Source organism: Oncorhynchus mykiss, chromosome 10 (genome assembly GCF_057628025.1).
Source record: "Oncorhynchus mykiss isolate SJ-2025 chromosome 10, ASM5762802v1, whole genome shotgun sequence".
Classification (NCBI taxonomy): Eukaryota; Metazoa; Chordata; class Actinopteri; order Salmoniformes; family Salmonidae; genus Oncorhynchus; species Oncorhynchus mykiss.
In genome coordinates, this window is record NC_143031.1 from 27,878,439 (window position 1) to 27,906,313 (window position 27,875).

General features: G+C 44.3%; 1 protein-coding gene across 16 annotated transcripts in view; it reads right to left on the reverse strand.

Annotated features, from left to right (window-relative positions):
* The window catches only part of cux1a (cut-like homeobox 1a), a 206,866-nt gene that overhangs the window by 30,333 nt on the left and 148,658 nt on the right, over positions 1 to 27,875 (reverse strand). For 6 of the 16 annotated variants that reach the window (XM_021617953.3, XM_021617949.3, XM_090186280.1 and 3 more), the window contains 10 exons: positions 24,776 to 24,824; positions 20,135 to 20,428; positions 18,760 to 18,818; positions 17,329 to 17,377; positions 17,140 to 17,230; positions 13,504 to 14,283; positions 7,575 to 7,655; positions 5,985 to 6,086; positions 5,438 to 5,527; positions 4,598 to 5,112 (listed from right to left, as the gene is read on the reverse strand). In XM_021617953.3, coding sequence (XP_021473628.3) covers positions 4,598 to 5,112; positions 5,438 to 5,527; positions 5,985 to 6,086; positions 7,575 to 7,655; positions 13,504 to 14,283; positions 17,140 to 17,230; positions 17,329 to 17,377; positions 18,760 to 18,818; positions 20,135 to 20,428; positions 24,776 to 24,824 — 2,110 coding nt within the window. The remainder of the gene's footprint in view (positions 1 to 4,597; positions 5,113 to 5,437; positions 5,528 to 5,984; positions 6,087 to 7,574; positions 7,656 to 13,503; positions 14,284 to 17,139; positions 17,231 to 17,328; positions 17,378 to 18,759; positions 18,819 to 20,134; positions 20,429 to 24,775; positions 24,825 to 27,875) is intronic. The other 10 variants (XM_090186273.1, XM_021617950.3, XM_090186282.1 and 7 more) reach the window with 3 other exon arrangements.

The window sequence follows — 27,875 nt, forward strand, 5'->3', positions numbered from 1 at the left end:
TCCAATATCACCTTCCAAATACATCCAAATTACAGTTGCACAAGGGCTGTGAACAGAAGCTGATTTGAGTGATGGCCACCAACAAAAACTACAATAGTAAGTAACAAATCTCAGCAGTTTGAGAAGTCGCTAACAACAGACAAACAGCATATACTGTAGATGTTCCATCAGAGGGTATTAGCCATGAGTTTAGAAATGTGTGATATAGTGATATGACCAATGTTTGCTCTAAGCTGCGTGCACGTGCAGATATATCAGCCCACAGAGAGAAGCATGAGATTGAACTTTCTAGAGTAGTGTTCACCAACCGGTCAATTGCGATCGACAGGTCAATCTCCAAGGCATTCCTAGTCGATCATCAAACATTTATTTAAAAATAATTGTTGTGTTTCTATTATTTTTTTAAATTTGTCTCGGGCTGTTGGCGGTAGGTGCACACGGTTCAGCTGCCCTGTGCGCCGGGTAGGCGAACTGTTGCCATTTGAACCATTTCGTGTGTCTGAAGGTACAAGGAGGAGAAGGGGTACAAACTCTGCCTTCCAGGCTGGCCCAGAGAGCAAATCAAGTGCACTATAGGCCTACCGCTGGCCAATCGAATGGCTCAGATGACCGTCTCTGTAGTAACATAGCAGGCATAAAAGAAAGCTACAGCAAAGTTGATACTGTGAGATTTCAAAACCATGACTAGAGAGAATGTCAATGAATACAGCAAAGAGCTGCTGTTTTTATGAGTGAGTTCATGTTTAAATTCTTACTCAGCATTGTCAACACTTTGTGTTCAACACTTTTATAAGACATACAATTTGCGTTTTTCCTATTTCCACTCAGTGCTACAACAAGCACTGCAGCAGTAATGAATGACTAGCAAAGTGTATCTATAGGCTTGCGTTGTTATTATTATTAGCAGCTTAGGTCTTTTTTAATATTGAGGAATATTGAACTTTCTCTGTTCATAGAAGTAACAACACGAATTTGTGCATGAAACAGAAATAATGTGGTGCGACAAGTTTCGCCATCATCTGGAAGACTGTGTCCCTTTACGGTCAGTGTCAGTGGAGGAAAGGGAGAGCGGTGGGATGTTGAGAGGCGGACCCTCAGTCTGCTGCTCTCTCCCTATGCTGAGACTGACCATCAGTCCAATTAAATAAAATAAAAATCTAATTATTTAAACGTATGCTCACTCAGCTGTGCATCACAAGTAATACAATAATGGATCTATTACAGGTGTGATCATTTTGCCTACCTCAATTTTTTTAAATACATTTTTTTTTTAAATGGCCGAAGCAAAGCCAATATGCATTGATAATATATTGGGCCTATAGCTTACTGCACAAACATAACTGCTACAGTACTGTTTTTAATTGGTTAATGTTGCATAGGCTTACGTTTTTCAAGTCATGTAAAAAACAATCTGAGCGGTAGATCTCGGCTTGCATTTTGAATCAATCTGATCTTGACTCAGAAACGGTTGGTGACCACTGTTCTAGAATTTTCCCTGTTAACACCATCAACGTTTCCCTTTACCGTGGAAATTGTGATCGAATCAACGCAATATTAGCCACTTTCAATGAAACATGCCAAAATAAAATTAACTATGCAAGAGATTTTGTTGTAGGCAGAACACATCGGCGTAGGATTCTATTGCATTGACACGCACTACTCAGCCTGTACTCTACACAGACCAGTGCGGCATAAACAATCAGAGCTGCAGTAGGCCTATATGCAAATAGACCTTTGCCATTTACTTTGAACTGGACTGTGTTTACAGCATGAACGGTTGTGAGTAGATGCGCTTGTTAGGAGGTCAAAGCATGTAGCCACATGTGAACATTTTGTTCAAATCCTTTGCTAGTTAGCTAGCGAATTATTAGCCCAGTTATAGATCATTTGTAGTCAGCAATAGGGGAGTGATTGCTTCCTACAAGAGTACAAGATTTTTACATTTCAAGACATCTTTGAAAAGCGAGTCAGGTAAAGAGCTTTTTTTTGTCTTAAAGGTTGTTGTATTTTGAGATAGTTTATTCAAACCTAAGTAGCCAATAGGCAGAGGGTAGCATAAACGATCTGATTCTCTGTAATAATGGTATGGCAATAATAGTGCATTTTGTTTTATAAAGTGGTTTAAACAGGTTTATGTGGAGCCCTGCATGTTTTTTTTCAAAAGTATCATGGACTGTAGGCCTACATTGAACACCACACATTGGCAGCAACTGTAGGCTGAATGATAGAACAGCTATTTCCATGTTAAAATATTATGGGATGAATTTTCTCCATTGTTTTTGATGGTAGGCCTACAGTACATTATGGTCAAATAGCCACAGTACCCTACATGGCCACTGTTAAAACTAAGTTAAAGCGGGTACAGCCTCAGTGTTCACAGTAAATGCGTGCTGGAAGTTACACAGAATTAGAGGGAACATTGGATATGACACATTCTCAGAACATTTTGAACATTGTGGCTGTGGCCAGTAACTGTCATGCAAATAACTGCCGGTCCGTTAATGAACAAAAACACATTTAGCATCTCCGGCCTTCCACGCATAGCCTACAAGCCACTGAAATCAAATCAAATCAAATTTTATTGGTCACATACACATGGTTAGCAGATGTTAATGCGAGTGTAGTGAAATGCTTGTGCTTCTAGTTCCGACCAGGCAGTAATATCTAACAAGTAATCTAACCATTTCACAACAACAAAGGAATGAATAACAATATGTACATTTAAATATATGGATGAGCGATGGCCGTTCGCCATCTTGCCTATGCGGACCTTTGGAACGTCTACATTGAAAAAAGTATAATAAATCAATTTAATATAGCCTACACCGTCACAATAAATCCATTATTTATTTTAGACAGGTCTAAAGAAACATTATGATATGAAGAAAATTAAGCCTATTTCAGGAGAACAGAATAGCATATTCTGAGTCATCCTTATGTTAGGCCCTGATCTGTCTATGCCATATGGCTGTGGGCTACACTTGTTCATTTTGCAGACAATATTTGCTTAGAACTCTGTGGCATTATATTATGCTAAGAAGAATATAATTGAACATACAGTGGCTGAATAAAATAGAAAGGATATGATTGAGGGAGTGCGGCACATGCGGTTATTCCGTGTTGAGTGGTTAACAAAGTGATCATTTGAAACAGGTCCTCCTATATCCTATTTTGCAACAAATGTATGTTTCTTGCACAGGCTGCACACAATTCATCAGTCTCTCACTCACAATTTGACAAGCACTTGATAATACTCTCACTCAGACTATTTTCAATGTAATGTGGTCTTTACATATAGCCTACTAATATATGTGTGGAAATATTGGAGGATTTACTATAGAATGGCCCCCCCAAAAAAATATGTCATCCGTAGCCTGCACTCGAATAGCGAATGGGCGAAGCACTTACTGCGGTTATGTTTTTAATATGCCAGGTAAGCTACACCAGTTGTAAAGCGGATTAATGTCCTTAATAATTAAAACAATTGCAATAAATATAGTTGCACCAGAAAGATGGGATCATCTTTTAAATAGTGGCAGGTCAAAACTCTGTTTTCACAAGCCATTTTGCAATGACTGGTCTTATAAGAACATGCGTTTCACTTGGCTCTGTGGGCTATGTGCTCTCCAACCCTGTTCCAGGGGTCCTAGGCCTACAGGCTGTGGGCTCTCCAACCCTGTTCCAGGGGTCCTAGGCCTACAGGCTATGTGCTCTCCAACCCTGTTCCAGGGGTCCTAGGCCTATAGGCTATGGGCTCTCCAACCCTGTTCCAGGGGTCTAGGCCTACAGGCTATGGGCTCTCCAACCCTGTTCCAGGGGTCCAAGGCCTACAGGCTGTGGGCTCTCCAACCCTGTTCCAGGGGTCCTAGGCCTACAGGCTATGGGCTCTCCAACCCTGTTCCAGGGGTCCTAGGCCTACAGACTATGGGCTCTCCAACCCTGTTCCAGGGGTCCTAGGCCTACAGACTATGGGCTCTCCAACCCTGTTCCAGGGGTCCTAGGTCTACAGGCTACGCTACAGGCTACGCTTAAGATTTATTTGCCCAATTTAGTTGCGATACAAACCCTATCAAAACATACAGGTCTATAGGCTAGGCTACATGTGCATGCAACTATGATTTGAAAAAGTCGCAAAGAAATGCATGCACTGTTTGCATAGAAATCTTGTGCAACATGGGCTTATAGGAACACATTTCATTTCATGCATTAACCAGAAATGAGGAGCTGGCTCTCACTGTGCAACAGGTGATCCTATTCCACTCAAACTCTGAATGCCAGGGCTCTCATTAAGTGTTTGATTATATTTTAGATTGCATTTGGATTGATGTCAGAGTGATTAGAGGGACAATAGAGCGCTGAGTACGAGGCCATTAGTGACTGGCTGTTAGCAAGTTTGGTAGGCTACTAATGACCATCAGCAACATCAGAGTGCAGTTTTGGAGAAGCCTAATTACGGTCATGGAATTTGACTGTGGTCATGACTGCCGGTGTGGCGGTAATGCGGTGACCGTAACAGCCCTAACTGTGGCCTGACCACCATGGTTCAGAGGTGAGAGGTCATGAAGGCAGAGTGTGTGAGGTATTAACGGTACTGTACCTCCTTACTGTCCTCCTGACTCCGCACGTCGTCGTTCATGCTAGACGTGACTCCCCGCCCCCCGGGGTGCATACTATTCCACCATTGGTCCCTCCAGGAGCCCCGCCCCTGCTTGGTCCCTCCGTCCATTAGAGACCCGCCTTCTCCCACCACCACCTCTCCTGCCTCCTTCACCATGGCAGAGTGGAGGTCCAGGAGGGAGGAGGGCGAGGAGGATGGGGGGATGGGGGGCTTCTTGAGGGAGAGGGCCAGGGGTGAGTAGGAGGCCGGGAGAGTGGAAGCGCCCAGGAGTTTGGGAGCGAGCAGGGCCAGGTCAGAGGTGCCCATGGAGGAGGGCTTGAGGATGGGCTCCAGGGCGGCCTGCTGGGCCTCCATCTCCCTCCTTGCCTGCTCTAGGATGGAGCGGATGGTCTCGTCTGAGCTGGAGGATCCACCTGAGCCGATACTACCACCACCACCACCACCAATGCTGGACGAGGGAGGGGTCTGAGACAAGTCCACTGCAGGGAGAGAGACTGACAGAGAGGATACACAGTCATCAGACAACACTACAAATGTCATCAACACTCAACTTCAGATGATGCTTCATGGCCCACATTTACAGTGCTAGGATAAGTGGAGGATAATTCTGGATTTTCTGTTTGATACCTGAAGTTCTACACAAAAGGAAAATAAATGCTACATAGTAGAAACATATGCCTTAGATTTAAGACATGGTCAAGGAAATGTTTTCTACATCCCTTACAGAAACAGAAGGCACAACAGTCTTGTAGTCTGTATTTGGTTTGTATATTCTCGGTGTGGGGCCACACATTGTTTAAGGTTAAATCCATTCCTCACCGAGTCTGAGACTTTGTGCATATTTTGCGAAATAGTTGCCCATGCCTCGGGGGTAACCTGTCTGTCGTCGCTGTCTGTTGTCCACCCCATCTGTAGTGGGTGGCATGGCGTCAAAAGGGGGTTAGCACGAGGGACATCTCTTAGACATTCTAATGGCGGTGTATGGGGTAGTCACTAGCACTGTTTGACATTAGTTATGGCATTGGCAATTTAGGGATACATGTCAGACCCATTAGATACAATTGGGAAATCTTGATCCAACCACATCACATCCTACTGTATGTTCCTCCACTTTACTTCACTTTCGTATGAGGTCAACACACTAGGAAGTTCCTTCATCCCTTCAATACCCACCATCCCTATAATTTACTTATAAGGGGCATGCAGTGTGGTATGAGGGTTGGGGGTCAGACGAGAAGCTTCAACAGCAGGGTTGAGGTCAATTTATTTTAGCTCTGTCAATACGGTAAATCAATTGGAAATTCAAACCAGACCCTGGTGTAGAGTAGTTTCCATCAGACACAGAGCAAAGAGAGGAGTTACTCACCAGCCTTCTGGACCTGCAGCTCTCTCTTGGCCTGCTCCAGGATGGACTTGATGGCCTCGTCTGACCCACTCTCCGGAGTACGGATCCGCGTGGTGATGTTACCTAGGAATTGGCAACAAAGGTCAGGGGTCAATGGACTGTACCAAAGGGAGGGATGGCGGGAAGCAATGGGGGTGATAGAAAGTTGGGGTAATTAATAAATGTTGCTAGTATTTGACTTCAATATGTCACAGGTGCACAGTCATAAGATACCCAAAATATAGCTGAATGTTTTGAGTTTGAGAAAAGTGCTACTTTTCCTATAAATATCCAATAAAACAGTAAATTCAGACAAGCTGTGAGATGGTGAAGTTTGAGTCTACCCACTGTCTCCTGTCTAAAAGGAACCCAAGGAGACGTTGCTCCTAGCCTTCTCCTTCATTGCGTTCTGACAAACCGCCACGGCCCCCCTGGACTGCAGTACTCCCCATGGGTCTCCCTTTACAACACAGCTCAATCCTGTTAACACAAGTGGCCAAGGCTACACATGTTCCTCATGAGTGCTGAACAGAACACTTCCAGCAGCCAGCCAGCTACTCTCTCTCCGCAACAATGGGAACCAGACTTTGGACAAGCTCCATAAGAAACATAAGACCTGGTGTTTTGGACGGGCTTCAGAAGGGAAGGCTAATTGCTGTTTGGAGTTAAACATGGAGGGGCCAGACTAACGTGGCTCCCAACTTTCGGCTTCCTCTCCTCTCTCTCTCATTTGTCCTGAGTGAGTGGTCGGAGTAATTGGGCAAGGTCGTGCTCGCTCATGTGTGAGTGAGGCGGGGAGCAGCTGGCTACATGGGGGGTGAACTGCAAGTAATTCATAACAAAAAAGGGGTCTGACCCGGACAAGGGCAGGTGACTGTAAGTGCTCCCCCCGGAGTGGAGACATGGTGGCCTACCAGTGACACCAGTAAGACCCAGCACTCTCACTCATACACAGACACACACACGCACAGTCATGGTGGTGTTTGGGCACAGCTGCCGGGTCATGGGGACGTGATGTAACCTCTGTTTCACAGTTTTGTTGAGGCCACCACCGCCTGTAAAAATAAAAAGGTTTGAAAATGTTTGTGTTTGTGGCCTACCGAAGTGCCAAACAGCATGTAAGCACCACAGCTTTGGCCATTTTCAGAAGGCATGAAAAACTGCATGGTTTTGTGGAAAGTACATAGTACAGCATATAAAGGAGCTTTTTAAAGGCTAAATTATATGTATGAGGTTTCGCCCTGATTTCAGACTGGGAGAGAGATTGCGTGGGCTGGTTGGGACTGGATGTTTAGACTGCGTTTTACGACGCACCCTATGGGTTGAAAGGGTGCCTTTATAAACCCCTCCCTGCCTTATCCTGCCCCTGGGTTTTCGCCTGAGGTAGAAGTTGCCCTTAACCACCGATCTAGGACCAGATAAAAAACAGCCTCATCCCTGTATTTTGAACCAGACTCCAGGCCAGAAGTGGTAGAGTGACTTTGACAATGGCTAACTGACACAACAAATTGGACAACATAAAAGCCGACCAAAACACTAAACCAACCACGATAGGGAAGGCAAAGAACAGACCTGCCCTCGAGGAGCCTTCGGAGCCGGTTCTTCGCTTCGGAACCTCCTGAAACACTCTGTTCAGGTTCTGGCCTGGGTTCTCTGTTGGAAAACAAGCGGCGACAGATAAGATAAGTGTCAGACCACTGGACTGCTACATGGATGAGGGGAGACACTGACCTAGGCACAGGTCTAGGATCAGCTTACACTCCCCAAATTCGAACCTTAAACATTAGGCGGGAAAACTCAAAACGGACACTAGATCAGTGTCTAGGAGCAGTTTTATTCTACACAAATGGATATAGTGGTGGTAGTCAGGGCATTTGCTATATAGAGCTATAGATCTACAGTTACTAGACCACCTCAACATCTAGACATCTGAGCAAAAACCCTAACATTTGGGCAAAATCAATTCAACTTATTTAACATGGACAAAACCCATAAGTGATTTACTAAAGAAGACAGCTCTGCTACCCGACCCGAGCCCGACAGGCCCCAACATTATACATTGGGTTAGAGCCGGTTAGGGCCTGTTTTTCATCAATAACTAGGGTACGGGCTGGACATCAACCAAATTGATTACTAACATTTTGAAGCTAAGCCATTTGCTTATGCTGCGCAGTACCGTCATATCTTACTAAGATCATGGCGTCAGAAGTGCTTCAACCTCGTCAAATATAAGACCAGAGCATTGTCTGATTCGACAGAAGAGTATTATTTTCGGTGAAATAATAATGTTCCTTGAGTTGTCGTAGTTTAGAGTGACGAAAAGTAGGTTGCCAACTGCTCTCTCATGCCTCATCATTGAGCAGAGAAGTCCCAAAGAAGCAGTTGCTATGGTTACTCACATGCAGAGTCATGAACAGAGCGCATGCAGCGCTGTGAGGGAGCGGGGAACAGCAAAATGCATCATACCGGCTTTATTTCAAATCAAATCGTATTTGTCACATACACGTGTTAAACAGATGTTATTGCGGGTGTCGCAAAATGCTTGAGTTTCTAGCTCCAACAGCGCAGTAATATCTAACAATACACACAGTCTAAAGTAAAGGAATGGAATTAAGAATATATAAATATTTGGACGAGCAATGTCAGAGCGGCATAGACTAAGACACAGTAGAATAGGATATAATACAGTATATACATATGAGATGAGTAAAGCAAAATATGTAAACATTATTAAAGTGACTAGTGTTCCATTGGCCAGTGATTTCAAGTCTATGTATATAGAGCAGAAGATTCTAATGTGCTAGTGATGGCTATTTAAGATGGTCTTGAGATAGCAGTTTTTCAGTCTCTGGGTCCCAGCTTTGATGCACCTGTATTTCTTTATTTTGAAAGTTATATATCTTAACTTGTTATTCTAACTTCCGTGACGCATATAAAGCCATCCCCCGTCCTCCTTTCGGAAAATCTGACCACGACTTTGTTGCTCCCAGCCTATAGACAGAAACTAGAACAGGAAACGCCCGTGCTCAGGGCTGTTCAACGCTGGTCCGACCAATCTGATTCCACACTTCAAGATTGCGTCGATCACGTGGACTGGAATTATGTTCCGCATAGCGTCGGACAATAACATTGATGAATACGCTGATTCGGTGAGCGAGTTTATTAGCAAGTGCATCAGTGATGTTGTACCCGCAGCGTCTATTAAAACATTCCCCAACCAGAAACCGTGGATTGATGGCAGCATTCGCGCAAAACTGAAAGCGCAAACCACTGCTTTTAATCAGGGCAAGGCGACCGGAAACATGACCGAATACAAACAGTGCAGATATTCCCGCCGCAAGGCAATCAAACAAGCTAAGCGTCAGTATAGAGACAAAGTAGAGTCGCAATTCAACGGCTCAGACACGAGAGGTATGTGGCAGGGTCTACAGTCAATCACTGACTAAAGAAGGAAAACCAGCACCGTCGCAGACCACAATGTTTTGCTCCCTGACAAACTAAACAACTTCTTTGTTCGCTTTGAGGACAATACAGTGCTACTGACACGGCCCGCTACCAAAACCTGCGGGCTCTCATTCACTGCAGCCAACGTGAGTAAAACATTTAAACGTGTTAACCCGCGCAAGGCTGCCGGCTCAGACGGTATCCCTAGCCACGTCCTCAGAGCATGCGCAGACCAGCTGGCTGGTGTGTTTACGGACATATTCAATCAATTCTTATCCCAGTCTGCTGTTCCCACATGCTTCAAGAGGGCCACCATTGTTCCTGTTCCCAACAAAGCTAAGGTAACTGAGCTAAATGACTAGCCCCGTAGCACTCACTTCCGTCATCATGAAGTGCTTTGAGAGACTAGTCAAGGACCATATCACCACCACCCTACCTGACACCCTAGACCCACTCCAATTTGCTTACCGCCCCAATAGGTCCACAGACAACGCAATCACACTGCACACTGCCCTAACCCATCTGGACAAGAGGAATACCTATGTAATAATTCTGTTCATCGATTACAGCTCAGCATTTACCACCATAGGAAGACCCTGGGTCTCGACCCCACCCTGTGTAACTGGGTCCTGGACTTCCTGACGGGCCGTCCCCAGGTGGTGGGGGTAGGTAACAACATCTCCACCCTGCTGATTCTCAACTCTGGGGCCCCACAAGGGTGCGTTCCCAGCCCTCTCCTGTACTCCCTGTTCACCCATGACTGCGTGGCCATGCATGCCTCCAACTCAATCATCAAGTTAGCAGACGACACTACAGTGGTAGGCTTGATTACCAACAACGACGAGACGGCCTACAAGGAGGAGGTGAGGGCCCTCGGAGTGTGGTGTCAGGAAAATAACATCACACTCAACCTCAACAAAACAAAGGATATGATCCTGGACTTCAGGAAACAGCAGAGGGAGCAGCCCCCTATCCATATCGACGGGAGAGTAGTGGAGAAGGTGGAAAGTTTTAAGTTTCTCGGCGTACACATCACGGACAAACTGAAATGGTCAACCCACACAGACAGCGTGGTGAAGAAGGCGCAGCAGTGCCTCTTCAACCTCAGGAGGCTGAAGAAATTCGGCTCGTCACCAAACACACTCACAACCTTTTACAGATGCACAATCGAGAGCATCCTGTCGGGCTGTATCACCGCCTGGTACGGCAACTGCTCCGCCCACAACTGTAAGGCTCTCCAGAGGGTAGTGAGGTCTGCACAACGCATCACTGGGGGCAAACTACCTGCACTCCAGGACACCTACACCACCCGATGTCACAGGAAGGCCAAAAAGATCATCAAGGACAACAACCACCCGAGCCACTGCCTGTTCACCCCGCTATCATCCAGAAGGCGAGGTCAGTACAGGTGCATCAAAGTGGGGACCGAGAGACTGAAAAACAGCTTCTATCTCAAGGCCATCAGACTGTTAAACAGACATCACTAACATTGAGTGGCTGCTGCCAACATACTGACTCATATCTAGCCACTTTAATAATGGAAAATGTATGTAATAAATGTATCACTAGCCACTTTAAACAATGCCACTTTATATAATGTTTACATACCCTACATTACTCATCTCATATGTATATACTGTACTCTATACCATCATATATTTTTATGTACATATTCTTATTAATTCTTTTACACTTATGTGTATAAGGCAGTTGTTGTGAAATTGTTAAGTTAGATTACTTGTTAGATATTACTGCATGGTCGAAACTAGAAGCACAAGCATTTCACTACACTCACATTAACATCTGCTAACCATGTGTATGTGACAAATAAATTTGACTTGAAATTATAGTTTTAGGGTGGAGTTTTCCTTTAAATTTGGCAGAAGCAATTGGGCATGGGTAGGGTAGGGCCTGAACATTGCAGACATGGGTAGGGTAGGGCCTGAACATTGCAGGCATGGATAGGGCTTGGGCTTAAAATTCATGTCCGTGCATGGCTCTAGTATGTTACAATGCTTGTAAAAACACATTGGCCATAGTAATACGCACAGTAGAAGGCAAAAGTCAATTATTGTCAAACAGCCAGAAACAAAGAAAGTGTATGTAAGACCACTCCACACAGTCTTAAACCACCCTCTGAGAACCCTTGAGTCAATCCAAATGTTCTACCATTCAAACCACATATCAAACTCTTCACATATACAAGAAGGGACATTGATGGTGATTTGGGCTCAATAAAACGTGAGTTGTGGGTTCAGATATTGAAAACATAAATGATTGAAACAGAAGAGAACTAGTAGCTACGGCACATAAGAACCACATTACATTTCTCCCCAACATGATTCTATTAAACTTCTGTTAAACTTCTCCCCTGGGCAGACAGGTTTGGGGCTTGCTGCCAGACCAATTCCTTGAAATCTGTCCAAACAAGCACAATAGACAAGAGTGCAGAGCTACAGTGTGCACATTCATCTATACTCACTACTCTGCTTTAACACAGAGGGGAACTAAAGCTCCAACTTTTACATCATCCCTGCCCTGACTGCCAAGTGTGCCCTTCCTGTGAAATGTGGAGAAACCAGACTGCGGACGCATTTCCTAAACTGCATGCCTCGCTCTCGTCCCGGGCTTCTTGCCGACCGCAGCAGCTCTCGTCTTGCCTTGTGACGCTACTGACTGAGCACCAAGTTCCAAACTTATCAGTTCCTCACTCAGAGACAGAAAGAGAGAAAGAACAGAGAGACAGACACAGCGAAAGAGTGGGATGGATATGAAGAGGGGGATAGAGATATTTAGAGAGGGAGAGAGATCGTGGGGGGGGGGGGGGGAGAAAGAGAAAGAGAGCAAAGAGGAGAAATAGGAAGTAATTTAATAGGAACACAATGTATGCGTTTTGTAATCCGTCTCAAATTCGACATAATTGCTTGTAAAAGTGTCTGCATTAGTTATCAGCAGTTTGGGGTGAAGAATGAGGACTTTGCAGCATGGGGGGGGGGGGGGGGGGGGGGGGGGGTGCAGCTTCAGTCTTTAATTGACCTCATCATACACACCTGTCCAGACTTGCATGTTATTGACTGTCGTTTGAGCACTGATGTGCCCATTCAGACAGATCAGGAAAATGTCCCCCTGTAATCTGATGGGATCAGCTTGCCTCCCACTCACTGACTCAACAGTACAGGCTGCGTTCCCCAGCAGCACACAGCAATGTGCCATTTAAGACGGTTACAAAATCAATAGGAAAAGGCAGTGGGCCGACAGCGATAAGTGCTGGAAACCTGAGTGGCGCATGCAAAGATGACATTTTGATAGACCCACTTCTAAATGCTCCCTCCCTCTACCGGGTTTTATTCGTGGGACGGTTGCTACAATGACAGGCGACAACGACAGGAAAGGGAACATGTCTGCAAGGTTAATCTGGACGTCTTAGCGGGCGACATGACTGGTGACGATGATAAGGATCGCTGTCCATTCATCAGGGCCCGGGCTATGGCTACACTGCTGAAGGGAGGGGTTGGACATCTGTTGTTAAAGAGACAGTGCTATCACCAGTTACCAAAATGCAAGGGTTTGTCAAGTCAAAGATTAAAGGTTAGGGCCATGCTCTGACTGAGGGTCAAATATTGAACATAGACTGCTGAAGTTTGTCTTTTGCTAATCTGAATCGTGTGTCTGACAAAATTAAATGTACCATTCAGCACCTCTTTTCCTGTTGAGTTGAGTACAGAGTTTTGTGGGAGAGCATAGCAGGACCCCACTGAAGCTACTGTAAGACAGAAACAGAACACCAGCCTGAACCTGAGGCCTTTCTACTATATGCTTCAGAAATACAGCTGTCAAATTTTTCACCTGGAACTTTGTGTGATGCAAAGCATCTGGAGGCAGAGACATCAATAAAATATGTATGTATATGTGACGTGCTCAGCTAAGTGTGCATGTGAGAAAACAGTGATACAAGCTCAGATATGTCTATGTACTGTAAGTTTCTGTATGTCTGGGTGAGAGCAGTTAATGTGTCCTGTGTGAAGTGTGTGTGTGAATACATTTCTGTCAGTCTCACCTCTCTGCCTCCCCTGGATGCTGCGCAGTGCCAAGATGTTCTGCTCGTCAGATAGGAACTGCCTCATCTTGTGGAAGGGCTCCTTGCCCCTGATGGTCAGCTTGCTCCAGGGCTTGGGCCTAGCCAGTATCTCACTGACCGAGCCCTGGGACAACCCCAGCACGTAGTGGCCGAAGATCCTCTGCCCAATGTTGTGCTTGATCAGCTGCTCCTTGACCTGACGCGCTATCTCAGACGTGTCCATGTCTTCACCTTCCGAGACACTCCCTGCACCCTCTGACTGGCTGGGCGAGGGGGCTAGGCCATTAACGTCTGGGCTGCCCGCCGATGGGTGCTGGGATTGCGACTGCAAAGACTGATGGGGTGGCAGAGGGCTGGCTGAGAGGGAGTTAGGGGTTGGGTAGTGGGCGGGGGAGAAGAGCAGGGCCTGGCCAGACACTGAGTCCTGCAGGGCTTTGGAGTAGAAGGTCTGCATGAGCTGGCGCTGCAGCAGGGAATTGAGCGACACTTTGCCCGCCAGGGGGAAAGCGGTGCCTGCCGACACCAGCGAGGAGGGGCTGAAGAAGTCCTGCCCACCCAGCCCGCCGCCCGTGGGCGAGAAGTGGTGCGTGCCATTGGCGGTGGTGACAGGGGTGGTGTCGGAGGAACCACCTGAGCCAGTGCGCAAGAGGAGTTGAGAGGAGGGAGGGGGAGGGGAGCCCTGCAAGTTGGTGCCCATGGGCGTGGCAGGAAGACGCTGTTGACCTTCTGATGAGTCTTTGACCTTTCGCTCCCTCACACCTGTGAGACCAGACAAAACATGACACAGATCAATACATCAAGTGACATCAACAAAATGAGTCCAAAATAAACAAAATATCTAGACAAAACACCATCTAACTACAAGTACACAAGTTTCATCACACCCATTAAGTGAGAGAAGTTGGGGGTACAGTGAACTCCAGTTGAGTAGAGTGGAGATGCACTGATGCATTGTGCGAATTTGCCAGTAGGACTTCTGGCTGTGGAGAGGGACACTGAACAGTAGTGAAGGGAAGCATCTGGCAGGCATGTCACAGGATATGGACACAGGCAGAGAGCTGCCTAGGTTACCTGCTGTGTGGTGCATGCCCTGCCTAACCTTCTTGCCCCTGCCCCTGCATATCACCATCTCCAGGTCACCACTCACTCAAGGTAGCTTAGGGATGCCCTTATTTCAGGGTGGATTAACATCAGTGGTGTGTGTGTGACTGTGATATATGCATCAGAGTGCGGGAACAGTAGCAAAACTTACACATGTACTATACAGCAATGATAAACAATGGCAGCCAAGCAATATATGCTCTTTATACATACTTTTCCTTGTGAGATTTGATTAATGTTAGGTATAGCCATAGGCTCAACAACATTGCAAAAGAGGCCATGGTATACAGATCATCATAAAACTGATAACACTGTATAAATGTACAATCATTAACATTTATTCATCGAAAATCACATTGGGAAGTAACTAAGTAGAACACCCATCCAACCTGTAGCCAAACAGCGCCTTTGGTTTCACATCAACATGATCCGGTTGGACAGCGAGGGGTCCCATTAGGAATACAAATGAAAAGCTTAATTTTCGAGGACAGGGGAGGGAGGGGGGAGACCCGAAGCCAAATGGGATGACATTTCCGGAGCGACCAAGTGCACTGAGTGATAAAGGGCATACTGGGAGGAGAGACTAACGGGGCTTCATTAGCATACTGGATCACTCCATGTCCTCCAGCCTTCGACCTCCCTTGGCCCCCCTCTCCTCCTCGCCTAGGGTGGGCTGCACTGTGCCCCTCCACAACCCCCACCCTTCTGACACACAACTGCAAACTGTGTGGGCGCAGATGCGCTACCAAAAAAGCCATGGAAAGTTGTTGTTTTTAAACGGACCGTAACACGTAAAGATGAGATGTAGCCTCCAAACACTAGCCGTGGTCAGTACCTGTTTGTGTAGTTATAGTCCCCTAGCCTGTGGTGTGGTTAGGTTCTTTTTTGGAGAGGTCATATTGTTGAGTTTAGGGTAGAATCTACTTTAGGGAGGCATTTTTAAACTTAGAACAGAAAGCTAAAGCTCTCTGAAGTAGAAGACACGTATTGTTCTTCAACTGGAAAAAAGGCAGACTGAACACCAGTAGGTGTTAGACTAGGACCAAAAGGTCTCCAATCTTTTCATCCTCAGAGTCTGAGTAGATCTTCAGGTAGCAGATGTAAAGTCTAGGACTTTATATAAATGGAGATATAACAAGAAACCTCAAGCAGTGATCCTTTGAAATGTAGCACAGAGAATGTTACACTACCTCTCAAATCGCCGTGCTTAAAGGGCTGATTCTCTGAATGAGATAAATCGAGGATCCAGACAAGACGAGTGCCACTCTGAGAAAGCAGCAGCACTTCAGTCTTAATGGTGTGAGCCGACTGTCAGCTTCGAACCCTTCAATTCAACTCCATTATACATTTACAGAGCCATAATGTTTTTTATTTGTATCAAACGCGGTAGCATGCCAATGAAAACAGTTGACACATTGTTTAGGAGTGTGTCTATATTTGTAGAAAATAAAAAGCTCCTTGAGATATAACATTATTTCCTTTGAGTCAAACAGTCTCTTCTTCTGCTGGCAGAGATAGCTGGAGCTGCATCCTGTTTGACTACTTTACTTCCTGTCTATAACCCCTCTAGGCGACTGACAGAGTAAAGAAACAAAAGGACTGTGTGTCCTTTTAAGTTGGAAGCACCCTGGCACACACACAGAGGCACAGGCCCATGCTCTGATGAAGGCTAATGGTGAGGGACTTATACTCCATATTACATTCTGGTCTGGGGTAACTTCCGCTCAGACAATGTCCACATTTTCAAAAAGCTCTTCATGACAGATATCCTTGAGTCTCAGGATTTTGGATATGGAGACAGACGAAAAGTCATTAATGGGTCTGTGTAAGGCAGCTGAATGTGGGGTATGCAATTGAAAGAGCTGGCATGTTGTGACAAGAGAAGGCGATAAGGCCTCAGAGATCAATGGTGGAATGCTAGGGCTCTGTGCATCACTGAATTAGGCTCAATGAGTTCAACCAAACATCAGCCCCCTCTTTGGAAACAACCCTATCAGTGCTTACGAAGCCTGTTCAGTTCCAGCCCATGAATAAGACCTTGACGGGGCAGTTCACACCAGGAGTTGACCTTGTGGTCGTGTCTACATGCATATCACAAAAAAACTCTGCCGATAACAGATTGGCTGCTTTGATACTGGTTAAAGTTGAAATCAAACACAGTTTTTCCCCCTCTGACATCAATGCACGCACAATAGAACAGCAGAGTATGTATTATGACTGCTTTTTACCACAACGCTGGTGCTCCTCTTCTCCGTTTAATAAACAAAACAAAAACGCCTGTGGGCAGCCATCTATTTCCCCTAATGCGGAGCTCAGCTTTAAGGAAATTTAAACAAATAAAAATGGTGAAAACTAATGTTCAACTTGGTCAGTTGGCAAGTTCAAGATGGCAAACAAACACTACATAGTCCACAGCAGATGTCTGATTGATAAGTCACCTTAATAAATAATGTGTGCGTGTGTGTGTACGTGTCTAGTTATGTATGTGTGTGTATGTGTGAGTGAAGGACTCACCACTCAGTTCACTGCTGTTTAGGCGCAGGGAGGAGCTCTCAGACTGCAGGCCTCGACTCTTCAACAACAACTCCAGAGGCTTCTTAGAGTCCTGACACAGAGATAGGAAATTGTTAAACCTTGTTTGATTAGATACATTGTCTAAATATTGTTCCAATAAAACTCAAACGCAATATTCAGCCTCCTTACCTGTGCTGAGGAGAAGTTTGAAGAGCCAAACTCCATTGACTTCAGGATACTGTGAAGTAAACAAGGAGAAATGGACCACTTTATTACTGCACCCACTGCAAAAAGGAGATCACAAATACACACAGCACCACAGGACTGACATTTATCTGCTATCAGCCCCCACAGAACATCTACATCAGCGACAGGCAGTCCTTCACTCTGCTCCGACCATCAAAATCTGATAATGCAATGAAATCCTTAGAGCCAATCACAGTAATTAAAATGGATTATTCAATCATGTGCTGGGTGCCAATTGGATTTCAGGCGATATTATCTATAAAGGAAAAAGCGTCTATGAAAAGGTTGGGAGGCAAATAAAGACACTTTAGTCTATTAGGAGAGGAATGCTTCCCTTTGGGACCACAGACGGGCTATCAATACAAATTCCCACAAATAGCTCTTTGGCTGACCATCATAGTGGTGCTGAAAACTCTCACAAACAGAGCCATTCACTGATACTACCTTTAGGACTTCTTCCAATTGGGAATATTATGCCTGAAAATCCAGTTACCAAATTAATGTTCAGACGGCCCTGCCGTCCAGACGAGTGAAGATGGTTAAATCCTGGTAAGAAACCACCCGAGTACCCTAAACATGGGCAGTGCCGTCCAATTATCTTATCTGCAAATCTTAACTTAGTTAGCCTTCTTGTTACTGACTTGGACTGAGATAACATGCAGCACAACACCAAAAAAAACTGAAGCCACTGTTCACCGTCATCTTGGGATCCCATACCAGAAATGCTAGAGCTTATACAAGCCAATGCCATAGAAAACTGAATATGGCGCAATAAAGCTCATGACGTGTGTGTTGTTAATGAGTAAAGATTAAAAATGTCATTTATCATAACAGATTTCCTTGGTTGAATGACAGATCTATAGCGCACATTTATATGTGAATTTGGTCAGGTCGCCCAAAAAGTTATATATTGCAGCTTTAAAAGAAGCGAAAAGATTAGAAGAGCATGACACTAAACCCACATTTGGGGAGAAAGCATCCAAGTACATACCCCTTTAATGAGTGTACAGCACAGCCATTTTAGCTTCCCATCTCCAGACCCCAAACATTCTAATCAGATAAGAAAGCAGTGGCAAACAGAGGTTGAACGCAAAGTCCTACTGTCCAATCAAACTAACATTTCTGATAGGCACTACCAGTGCCAATAATACTCAGACTCAGCGAGTCCACATTCAAGGGCTAAATCTAAAGGTTAATGATAGTCTTGAGGGTGGTTTGGCAGGGTGTCCGAATCGCACATACTTGCACTGGGTGGCATCACAAGTATAGGCTTGGAGGCAGGAATTAATTTGACCTGGTTAATGTGTATGGTTTTTTGAACTGATGCCTGTGGCTGAGGGGAGGGAAGGCAGACTGAGGGGGAAAGTGAATTACCTGAGCTCTTTCTTGATGGCTTCGTAGTCTGCCTGCTCTCGCAGTTTCTCCTCCAGTTGCTGTGTGGAAAGAGAGACACTTAGTTACTCTCTTAAGATGGGGCACTAAAGGAGTGCTTAAGCAAGTGTAGACTTGGGGAGTGTACTCTTGGGAGGACAGAGCGTAAAAGTAAGTGTATAATCAAGTGGGCTCAGTGCGTGGGGAAAGAGCACACTTTAGCTATTTCAAGGCATGGGAAAATTAACGAAAGTATACACTTTAGAGACAACTCTGTATAAATAGGGGTGGTTTTACAGTGATTGCAATGAGGACCAAAGAATTGGGAAGGAAATATTTGGAGAGTCACAGTATAGAATATGTTTTCTTAAGGAGTCCCAGTGCATTAGCATGTGTACATTTGAGATGGCTCAGTGCATTGAGAAGAGTTCATAATAATTCTGCTCCTTTCTCTTTTGTGCAATCTTTACACATTACCATGTAGCTACACCATATCACGACAACTTCCGATAGAGAAGCACTTCAGTCTCTGTGCATAAAGCTCACTGGATATGACATGTCTGTTCAGTCGTCACAGATACAAAGACTTGTCAGTCAAGTCCTAAATGCAGAGCCGTATGAGAGGTGCCCCGCAGAGTTCAGTAAAACCACTGTAATGTTTATGGATAGAGGGTTTAGGGCTACGTATTAGTCAACTGAAATGTTTCAGTTGTAAAATACTGTTTTTCTCAGTTAAAGCTGAAAGGTAGTGCTTACAGTAGGAGTCAAGAACTAAAACCACCAATTGTTTGTACAATATATAACTGCATTACCTGGAGGCACAATGATGCACTATAAACTACTATTGACAAATTCCACTTATTTTTTACATGGCACACAAGTTCAGATGAATACACAGTAGTTAGGCCTACTCTTCCTAACTGACCCCTAAACTCATGTTATGAAATTGACCAGAGGCCTTGCTGATGACCAGACTAGCCTACCTACGGAGGAGAAGCTGTGACTATCGAAGATGATGAGGTGCCCAATGAAGAGCTCCGTGTCCTGTCTGTCTATACCCCCCTGTCTGGCTGTACCATCTATGCTCCCTCCTCTCAAGATACTACATTTCTGAACTGCCTATCATCTAAAGCTGTGGGAGACCATTGCCAAAGAACTGCCAGATCCTTAATTTTATTTTGTTAAAATGTTTTATGTTTATTTTGCTTTTAAAGAGACTGAGTTTTTACTTGTAATGAAAAGTACTATATGAAATCAATGTATTATTAGCGTTACGGCACTGACCAGGGCCCTCATAGCGTTACGGCACTGACCAGGGCCCTCATAGCGTTACGGCACTGACCAGGGCCCTCAGTGGTGGTGGTGTGACGGGGCTAACCTTGAGTAAGCTCTCCTTGGTGCTGAGCTGCTGCTCCAGCTGGCTTATCTGCGAGGCAGAATTCTCCCGGATGTTGGCCAAGCTAGCCTGCAGTCTCTGCACGTCCTCGGCCAGCTGCAGCACCTCCCGCTCCTTGGCGCTCAGCTCCACCTCCAGACTGGAGCGCGACAGAACCTCCAGGGCCTGCTCCATGTCAGGGGCCTTTTGGATCTGTGTGGCAAGCTGGAGGGACTTGTTGGCGGACGACAGCTGTTCCCGAAGAGCCTCTGCTTCTCTCTCCGCTACCTCAGCTCTCTGTGAAGGAGAGAGAGACAAGTCAAGTTTCTCCACTATCCCACCCTTCGCTGTCATGTTGTCTACAGAGAACTATAAGATAAATCACTGTAGGTCTCAAGTCTATACACAGCCATTTTTCAAGGCCCAAATCTAAACTTGAGATTTGCTAATATAACCTAAATGTTTGTCTAATAGACATTTATTTTACGTTGAAGTTTGAATTGCACACATGCATCTTTAGTTCCAAAATAGAATAGTGAGTACAGAATTTAGACCCACAGCGATTTCACTCTTATGGATTTGTATATTCATGCATATCCTCCTGCATCAGATCATGACTGAACCACATCAGAAAACAAGTGGGGGAAGAACACAAGGCATCCTAATGACTCATTACATGTTGAAGGTGCTTAAACATTCAACCTTTAGATATATCAGGAGCTAAAGCCTTCATCTTTATGGAATTATGGAAATGCTACATTTTTCAGGCGGTTAAGTTATTCCAAAAGTTTGGGTAATGAGGGCGCTATTTCATATAATGCCAAATAATTGTTTTGGGTGATTCTATTATAAATTGTAATCAGTGGGCTCCCTTTAATTATGCCGTAGCCAGAGAAAAACAAGGTAAGCAGATGCACAGAAAAACCTTTAGTGAGATATTACTCCCAAGGGCTAACGTATATTGAAGTGTGATGAAAACAGATACCCACACATTCTAAATATTCTTCTAAAGAGTACCATTAACAATGTGCACTACAGAAGACAAGAAAATCCTCCTCCATGGTCTCTCACATTATTATTACACAGCTAAATGTGACCATGATTGGAAGTGAATGTACCATCATTTATAACGTGATGGAATGACACTGCAACTTGCCCAGTCATTGGGAGTGGAGAAAATTAAGTGTCGTCTGGAGAAGGCTGACACCAATGATTCTCACTCAACGCCCCTATCTAAACCCTCTGTCGCTTTGCTAGCAGATCTGAGGAGTGTGTGTGTAGTGTGCGTCTGCCTGCGCAGTCAGATAAGACAGGTGATTACAGGAACTAAGTGACAGCGAGGCGCACACAACATACACACATACACACACACTTCACCTGACAACTAATCACCTCACCAACTGAGCTTATTGATCAACTTCAGTGATTGTTTAATTTCAACTACCTGGTCTCTAGGCTTGGGCGGTATACCCTGGTATGGATGGTTTTTCAATACCGTCAATTAGATATATTTTAATATTTTAGATACTTTTTAAGTACTTACCTGCAGTCAACTTGTGCAATATGTTAGGACAGGGGTACCTAACTCTTACACTATGAGGTCTGTAGCATGCTGGTTTTCTGTCCTACCTGATAATTAATTGCACACACACCTGGTGTCCCAGGTATAAATCAGTCCCTAATTAGAGGGGAACAATAACAAAAATTCAGTGGAACTGGCTTCGAGGTCCAGAGTTGAGTTTGAGGGCGTTAGGAGATGAAGCAGATTGCGTTATTCATTTCACTTGTCACACTATTTTACATTGTGAAGTTTACCGTAGTTCCCCAGAACAGTTTAGCCAGTTAATTGTTTGTTTGTAAAAGAGAGAGGAAGTCCAGCTCTGTATTGACAGGGGTCACATTTTATATGCAAATGTCATGTTTTTTTGCTTCAATAGAATGATCAAGGACGTGCAACTGTAGTTTTACTTAACAGAACATACATAAGTGCAACACATTCTGCAAAAACAAAATGCTTAATTTTCATCAGAAGTGCAACGCTATTTGGCTGGCAGCCACATCAGTAAATGAGCTTACAATGAAAAATGTATTTATTTTGAAAACGATGCATGTTTCAAACTTCTATCATAGAAAGAATACAGCCAGCTACATTTCCGAATGTTTTGCTTAAAGTTAATCTAAGTAGCTATACATCAGTAAGAGCGTTGTCTGCTGAAAGATGAGAATTCATAAATGGGCATTCTAAGTGGAGAAGTAAAACTGAAGCACAAAATTTGTCTGATACCGAGTAGAAATTCCAAGAAGCATTTTAGATCTGTGTATAATGTATAATTTTTTCCTGCGTGAAAAACACAGAAGTCATCACAATATCACTTCAGTATTAATGCTAAATTGTAATTATTTTCACCTCTATGGCCTATTTATTGCCTTCCTCCCTACTCTTCTACATTTGCACACACTGTAGATAGATGTTTCTATTTTTCTTTTCTTTTGTGCTATTGACTATACATTTGTTTATGTGTAACTCTGTTGTTGTTTTTGTCGCACTGCTTTGCTTCATCTTGGCCAGGTCGCAGTTGTAAATGAGAACTTGTTCTCAACTGGCCTACCTGGTTAAATAAAGGTGTTCTCAACTGGCCTACCTGGTTAAATAAAGGTGAAATGAATAAAAATAAATAAAGTGTCTGAATTAATAAGGTCACGGGGCATCATATAGTGTTTGCTTTCTGCCGTGTTTGAGAAGTCAAAGCCCTTTGGATGAGTTATCTGTACAGCTGCCACGGCTTGATTTCCTGCTCCTCCCCACTCTTCTCCAAACAGAGCAGGCAGGCCTGTTGTCCTCACGACTCCAGACTCCATACTGACACAGCGTGTACATATGCTGCTTCAGAGCCAGTACTGCGTGTACATGTGCCAAAACTTTGTTAATTTACACAATGTCTCTCATTCACATTTGATTGTAAATGTCCAAACTCACCAACAATTACATTCAGTAGCTCCTACCTATATATGCATAACTTAATGAGCTGGATTACCTGTCTTTGCAATTTGCTTATTTCCGTTTGCGCTCGTTAGGAAATTCGCTATTACTTGTGCTCATTTTATTAGCATTCTGGTAATAGACGCACGGCCAAAGGGCTTTTTTGGGGGGGGGTTCTCGCTGCCCGCAATAGGCTGAGAGAGGCTGGACTGAGGGCTTGTAGGCCTGTTGTAAGGCTGGTTCTCACCAGACATCACCGGCAACAACGTCGTCTATGGGCACAAACCCACTGTCGCTGGACCAGAGAGGACTGGCAAAAAGTGCTCTTCACTGATGAGTCGCGGTTTTGTCTCACCAGGGGTGATGGTCTGATTTGCGTTTATCGTTGAAGGAATGAGAGTTACACCGAGGCTTGTACTCTGGAGCGGGATCGATTTGGAGGTGGAGGGTCCGTCATGGTCTGGGGCGGTGTGTCACAGGATCATCGGACTGAGCTTGTTGTCATTGCAGGCAATCTCAACGCTGCGCGTTACAGGGAAGACATCCTCCTCCCTCATGTGGTACCCATCCTGACATAACCGTCCACCATGACCATGGCCAGCGAAGAGCCCAGATCTAAATCCCATTGAGCACCTCTGGGACCTGTTGGATCAGAGGGTGAAGGCTAGGGCCATTCCCCCCAGAAATGTCCGGGAACTTGCAGGTGCCTTGGTGGAAGAGTGGGGTAAGAATGGGCAAATCTGGTGCAGTCCATGAGGAGGAGATGCACTGCAGTACTTAATGTAGCTGGTGGCCACACCAGATACTGACTGTTACTTTTGACCCCCCCCTTTGTTTAGGGACACATTATTCCATTTCTGTTAGTCACATGTCTGTAGAACTTGTTCAGTTTATGTCTCAGTTGTTGAATCTTGTTATGTTCATACAAATATTTGCACATGTTATGTTTGCTGAAAATAAACACAGTTGACAGTGAGAGGACGTTTCTTTTTTTGCTGAGTTTACATGCGACTCTGGATGACACCATAATGATGTTTTTTTCAAAATTAGGGCTGTTTTTCGAAATAAGTTAAATCTGCTTTGTGTTTTGTTTCCTTGCCACAATACTGACGTGTATCCCGGCCCTAATTCACAGTCTAACAAACTAGATATAAACAAGATCCCATGGTAAAGACGGCGTTGATGAACCTCACAAAAAATATTTTTCAACTCCAGACCCAAAGCCCATAGAGAGTAATTACACTGCTGCTCATTATCTTGGCTTATATTCTCGGCAGATATCAAAGGGTCGTCTCAGTGTAAATAATGCCTAATCACCGCTATGATGTTTCTGGGCAGAAAACATGGAGAAATACATTAAAGGGGGCCAAAGATGGAGAGGCAACGCCAGATTAGTCACACTCTAATAGGATAGCCTATGTGTCTGTATTGTTCTTCAAGAGGCTAGTTTCACTTTTTCTTTTTGGAATTTTCCATGTTTCATATTTTCTGGAACACAATTTTGAACATATTTGAAACAGAGCAACTCCTGTATCAAGCTTCTTAAAAATACACACTGACACTAAGGCCAAAGGGTGTATATGAGTAGTATGTATCTTTGCATATTCATAACACACTTTGATAGGATGGTTGTGATGAGGGGTTAAAAACAGCCAGGGACTGACCTGATTGGCTCTCTTCAGGTCTGACATCACCACTTCAATCTCATCGCCCCTGTAGAAAGAACAGGGCATGTAATCAACAAGGAGGCAAACAAAAGGCTTGGCACACAAGCAACAGGATGGAACACAGTATAAAATACCGTACATTTGTAGAGTGATAGATAACTGTGTGTTCACATGAGTGGGACTGAGTGTTAACATGCACTGTAATGTTCTGTACGTGCATTTGCACACAACTCTGTATACATCTATACAATATATATTTACAACCATAACTAAATAAACAGACTGGATTCCTACTGTATACAGAAACCTGACAATACGTTCCTACTGTATGTGTTTGTGTGTTTGATAGTGAGAGCTTCGTCCTCTAGAGTTGGCTTGCTGCATGTCTCGTCCCTGCCCATGCCCATTAAGACCCTCTCAGTTACACCCTAATCCTTCCGTCTCCCTGCCACTCTGTCCCTTCCTGAGCCATGAGGACAAGCCCTGCCGTAAAACAGAAGGATTACACTAATGTCGTTTTTAGGCCTCCCCCTTAATACACACTAATCTCATATCATATTTTTCCATTCTGTTTAGCGGCCGGGCTCAAGCCCACAAATGGCATTCGACTTAGGAGTTTATTCACATCTCTCCATGCTTAACCCCAGGGTTAAAAGGTATGCTTCGCTGGTTAGTATTATCCCACACTTTGTGCTCCTTCGTCAGCTACCGGACAATTGTTCAGTGACTCAATAGGATTTACTACACTGGAGTTGGAACTGATCGTGCGTTTGAAAATGTGATATTTGACATTTAATTTGATATTCACTTATCGTGGTAGAGGAACAGGTGTTAAATCCATTCCAGCAAATAGAAACACTATCGGGTTTTGTGTTATGCAACCAATTGCGAGTGTGTGTGTGTGTGTTTTGGGTTGACGTGGTACTTCTACCCTTGGTTTTTTAATTACCCCAGCCAGTCAGAATTGCAGGGCTCAGATAACGGTTTCTTCTCAGTGGGCCCCTTCCATTTATGCAGGCTCAGGCTGTGGCAACGCTCACACACTGAGTGGAGCCAAATGTTGCCATGCTTAATTTAATGGCAACATCTAATTATAGATAATAACTTTGAATGCTTTAAATTATGTTAATTGGGTTTCGTGTCACATTTTAAGTGCACAGCATATTTGTAATGAGCAGGGATTATCATTGAGATGCATTGTTATTCATAATAAACTGTAGATCAACTGCTTCTATTAAAGATTGCTATGTGATACCGGTACTGCTGATTGAGACACGGCCACAAACAAATAGTGTTGTGGATGGAAACAACACACATGGGGCCAATACAACCCTCTGGCTGCAGTCCAAATCATATGACATTAAATCTCCTCTACTGTTAAAAGCATTCTGTGTTTGGACAACACAATCCAATTGTAAAAGCTTCTGGAGAGAGAGACGAGGAAAAGCTTTCCCAACCAGTTAGTGTTGTGATTTTAACAAGATACCCAGGCATTAACAATGTGTGCTGCTCTTGATACTAATGCAACCCAAATAGCATTGGAATTTGATAGTTCAATCAAGGTACAGATGCAAAGTATTATTAAATACCTTTGGATTTGCCTGGATTTGGGAATTAGGGAAAGGAAATACTGCTGTAATGCTGAGAGGAGGATCAGCGATTAGGTTCGGGAATAAAATGTATTAACAGTGTGCGATCTGTGGTCATGGCACCGATGCACAATCCCCCACTCACCCCCATCCCTTCACCCAGCCGTGCTACAACACAACCCAGTTACACTGGGACAAGGACAATACACTGTCACATCACAACAATACTGTTCCATTGGAGGGATACAAGGTAAGCTAAGGGAAATCATTTGTTGTGATTCTCCAGACATCTGTTATGAAGCATACATACAGTGCCTTGCGAAAGTATTTGGCCCCCTTGAACTTTGCAACCTTTTGCCACATTTCAGGCTTCAAACATAAAGATATAAAACTGTATTTTTTTGTGAAGAATCAACAGCAAGTGGGACACAATCATGAAGTGGAACAACATTTATTGGATATTTCAAACTTTTTTAACAAATCAAAAACTGAAAAATTGGGCGTGCAAAATTATTCAGCCCCCTTAAGTTAATACTTTGTAGCGCCACCTTTTGCTGCGATTACAGCTGTAAGTCGCTTGGGGTATGTCTCTATCAGTTTTGCACATCGAGAGACTGACATTTTTTCCCATTCCTCCTTGTAAAACAGCTCGAGCTCAGTGAGGTTGGATGGAGAGCATTTGTGAACAGCAGTTTTCAGTTCTTTCCACAGATTCTCGATTTGATTCAGGTCTGGACTTTGACTTGGCCATTCTAACACCTGGATATGTTTATTTGAACCATTCCATTGTAGATTTTGCTTTATGTTTTGGATCATTGTCTTGTTGGAAAACAAATCTCCGTCCCAGTCTCAGGTCTTTTGCAGACTCCATCAGGTTCTTCCAGAGTGGTCCTGTATTTGGCTCCATCCATCTTCCCATCAATTTTAACCATCTTCCCTGTCCCTGCTGAAGAAAAGCAGGCCCAAACCATGATGCTGCCACCACCATGTTTGACAGTGGGGATGGTGTGTTCAGCTGTGTTGCTTTTACGCCAAACATAACGTTTTGCATTGTTGCCAAAAAGTTCAATTTTGGTTTCATCTGACCAGAGCACCTTCTTCCACATGTTTGGTGTGTCTCCCAGGTGGCTTGTGGCAAACTTTAAACTACACTTTTTATGGATATCTTTAAGAAATGGCTTTCTTCTTGCCACTCTTCCATAAAGGCCAGATTTGTGCAATATACGACTGATTGTTGTCCTATGGACAGAGTCTCCCACCTCAGCTGTAGATCTCTGCAGTTCATCCAGAGTGATCATGGGCCTCTTGGCTGCATCTCTGATCAGTCTTCTCCTTGTATGAGCTGAAAGTTTAGAGGGACGGCCAGGTCTTGGTAGATTTGCAGTGGTCTGATACTCCGTCCATTTCAATATTATCGCTTGCACAGTGATCCTTGGGATGTTTAAAGCTTGGGAAATATTTTTGTGTCCCACTTGTTGTTGATTCTTCACAAAAAAATACAGTTTTAT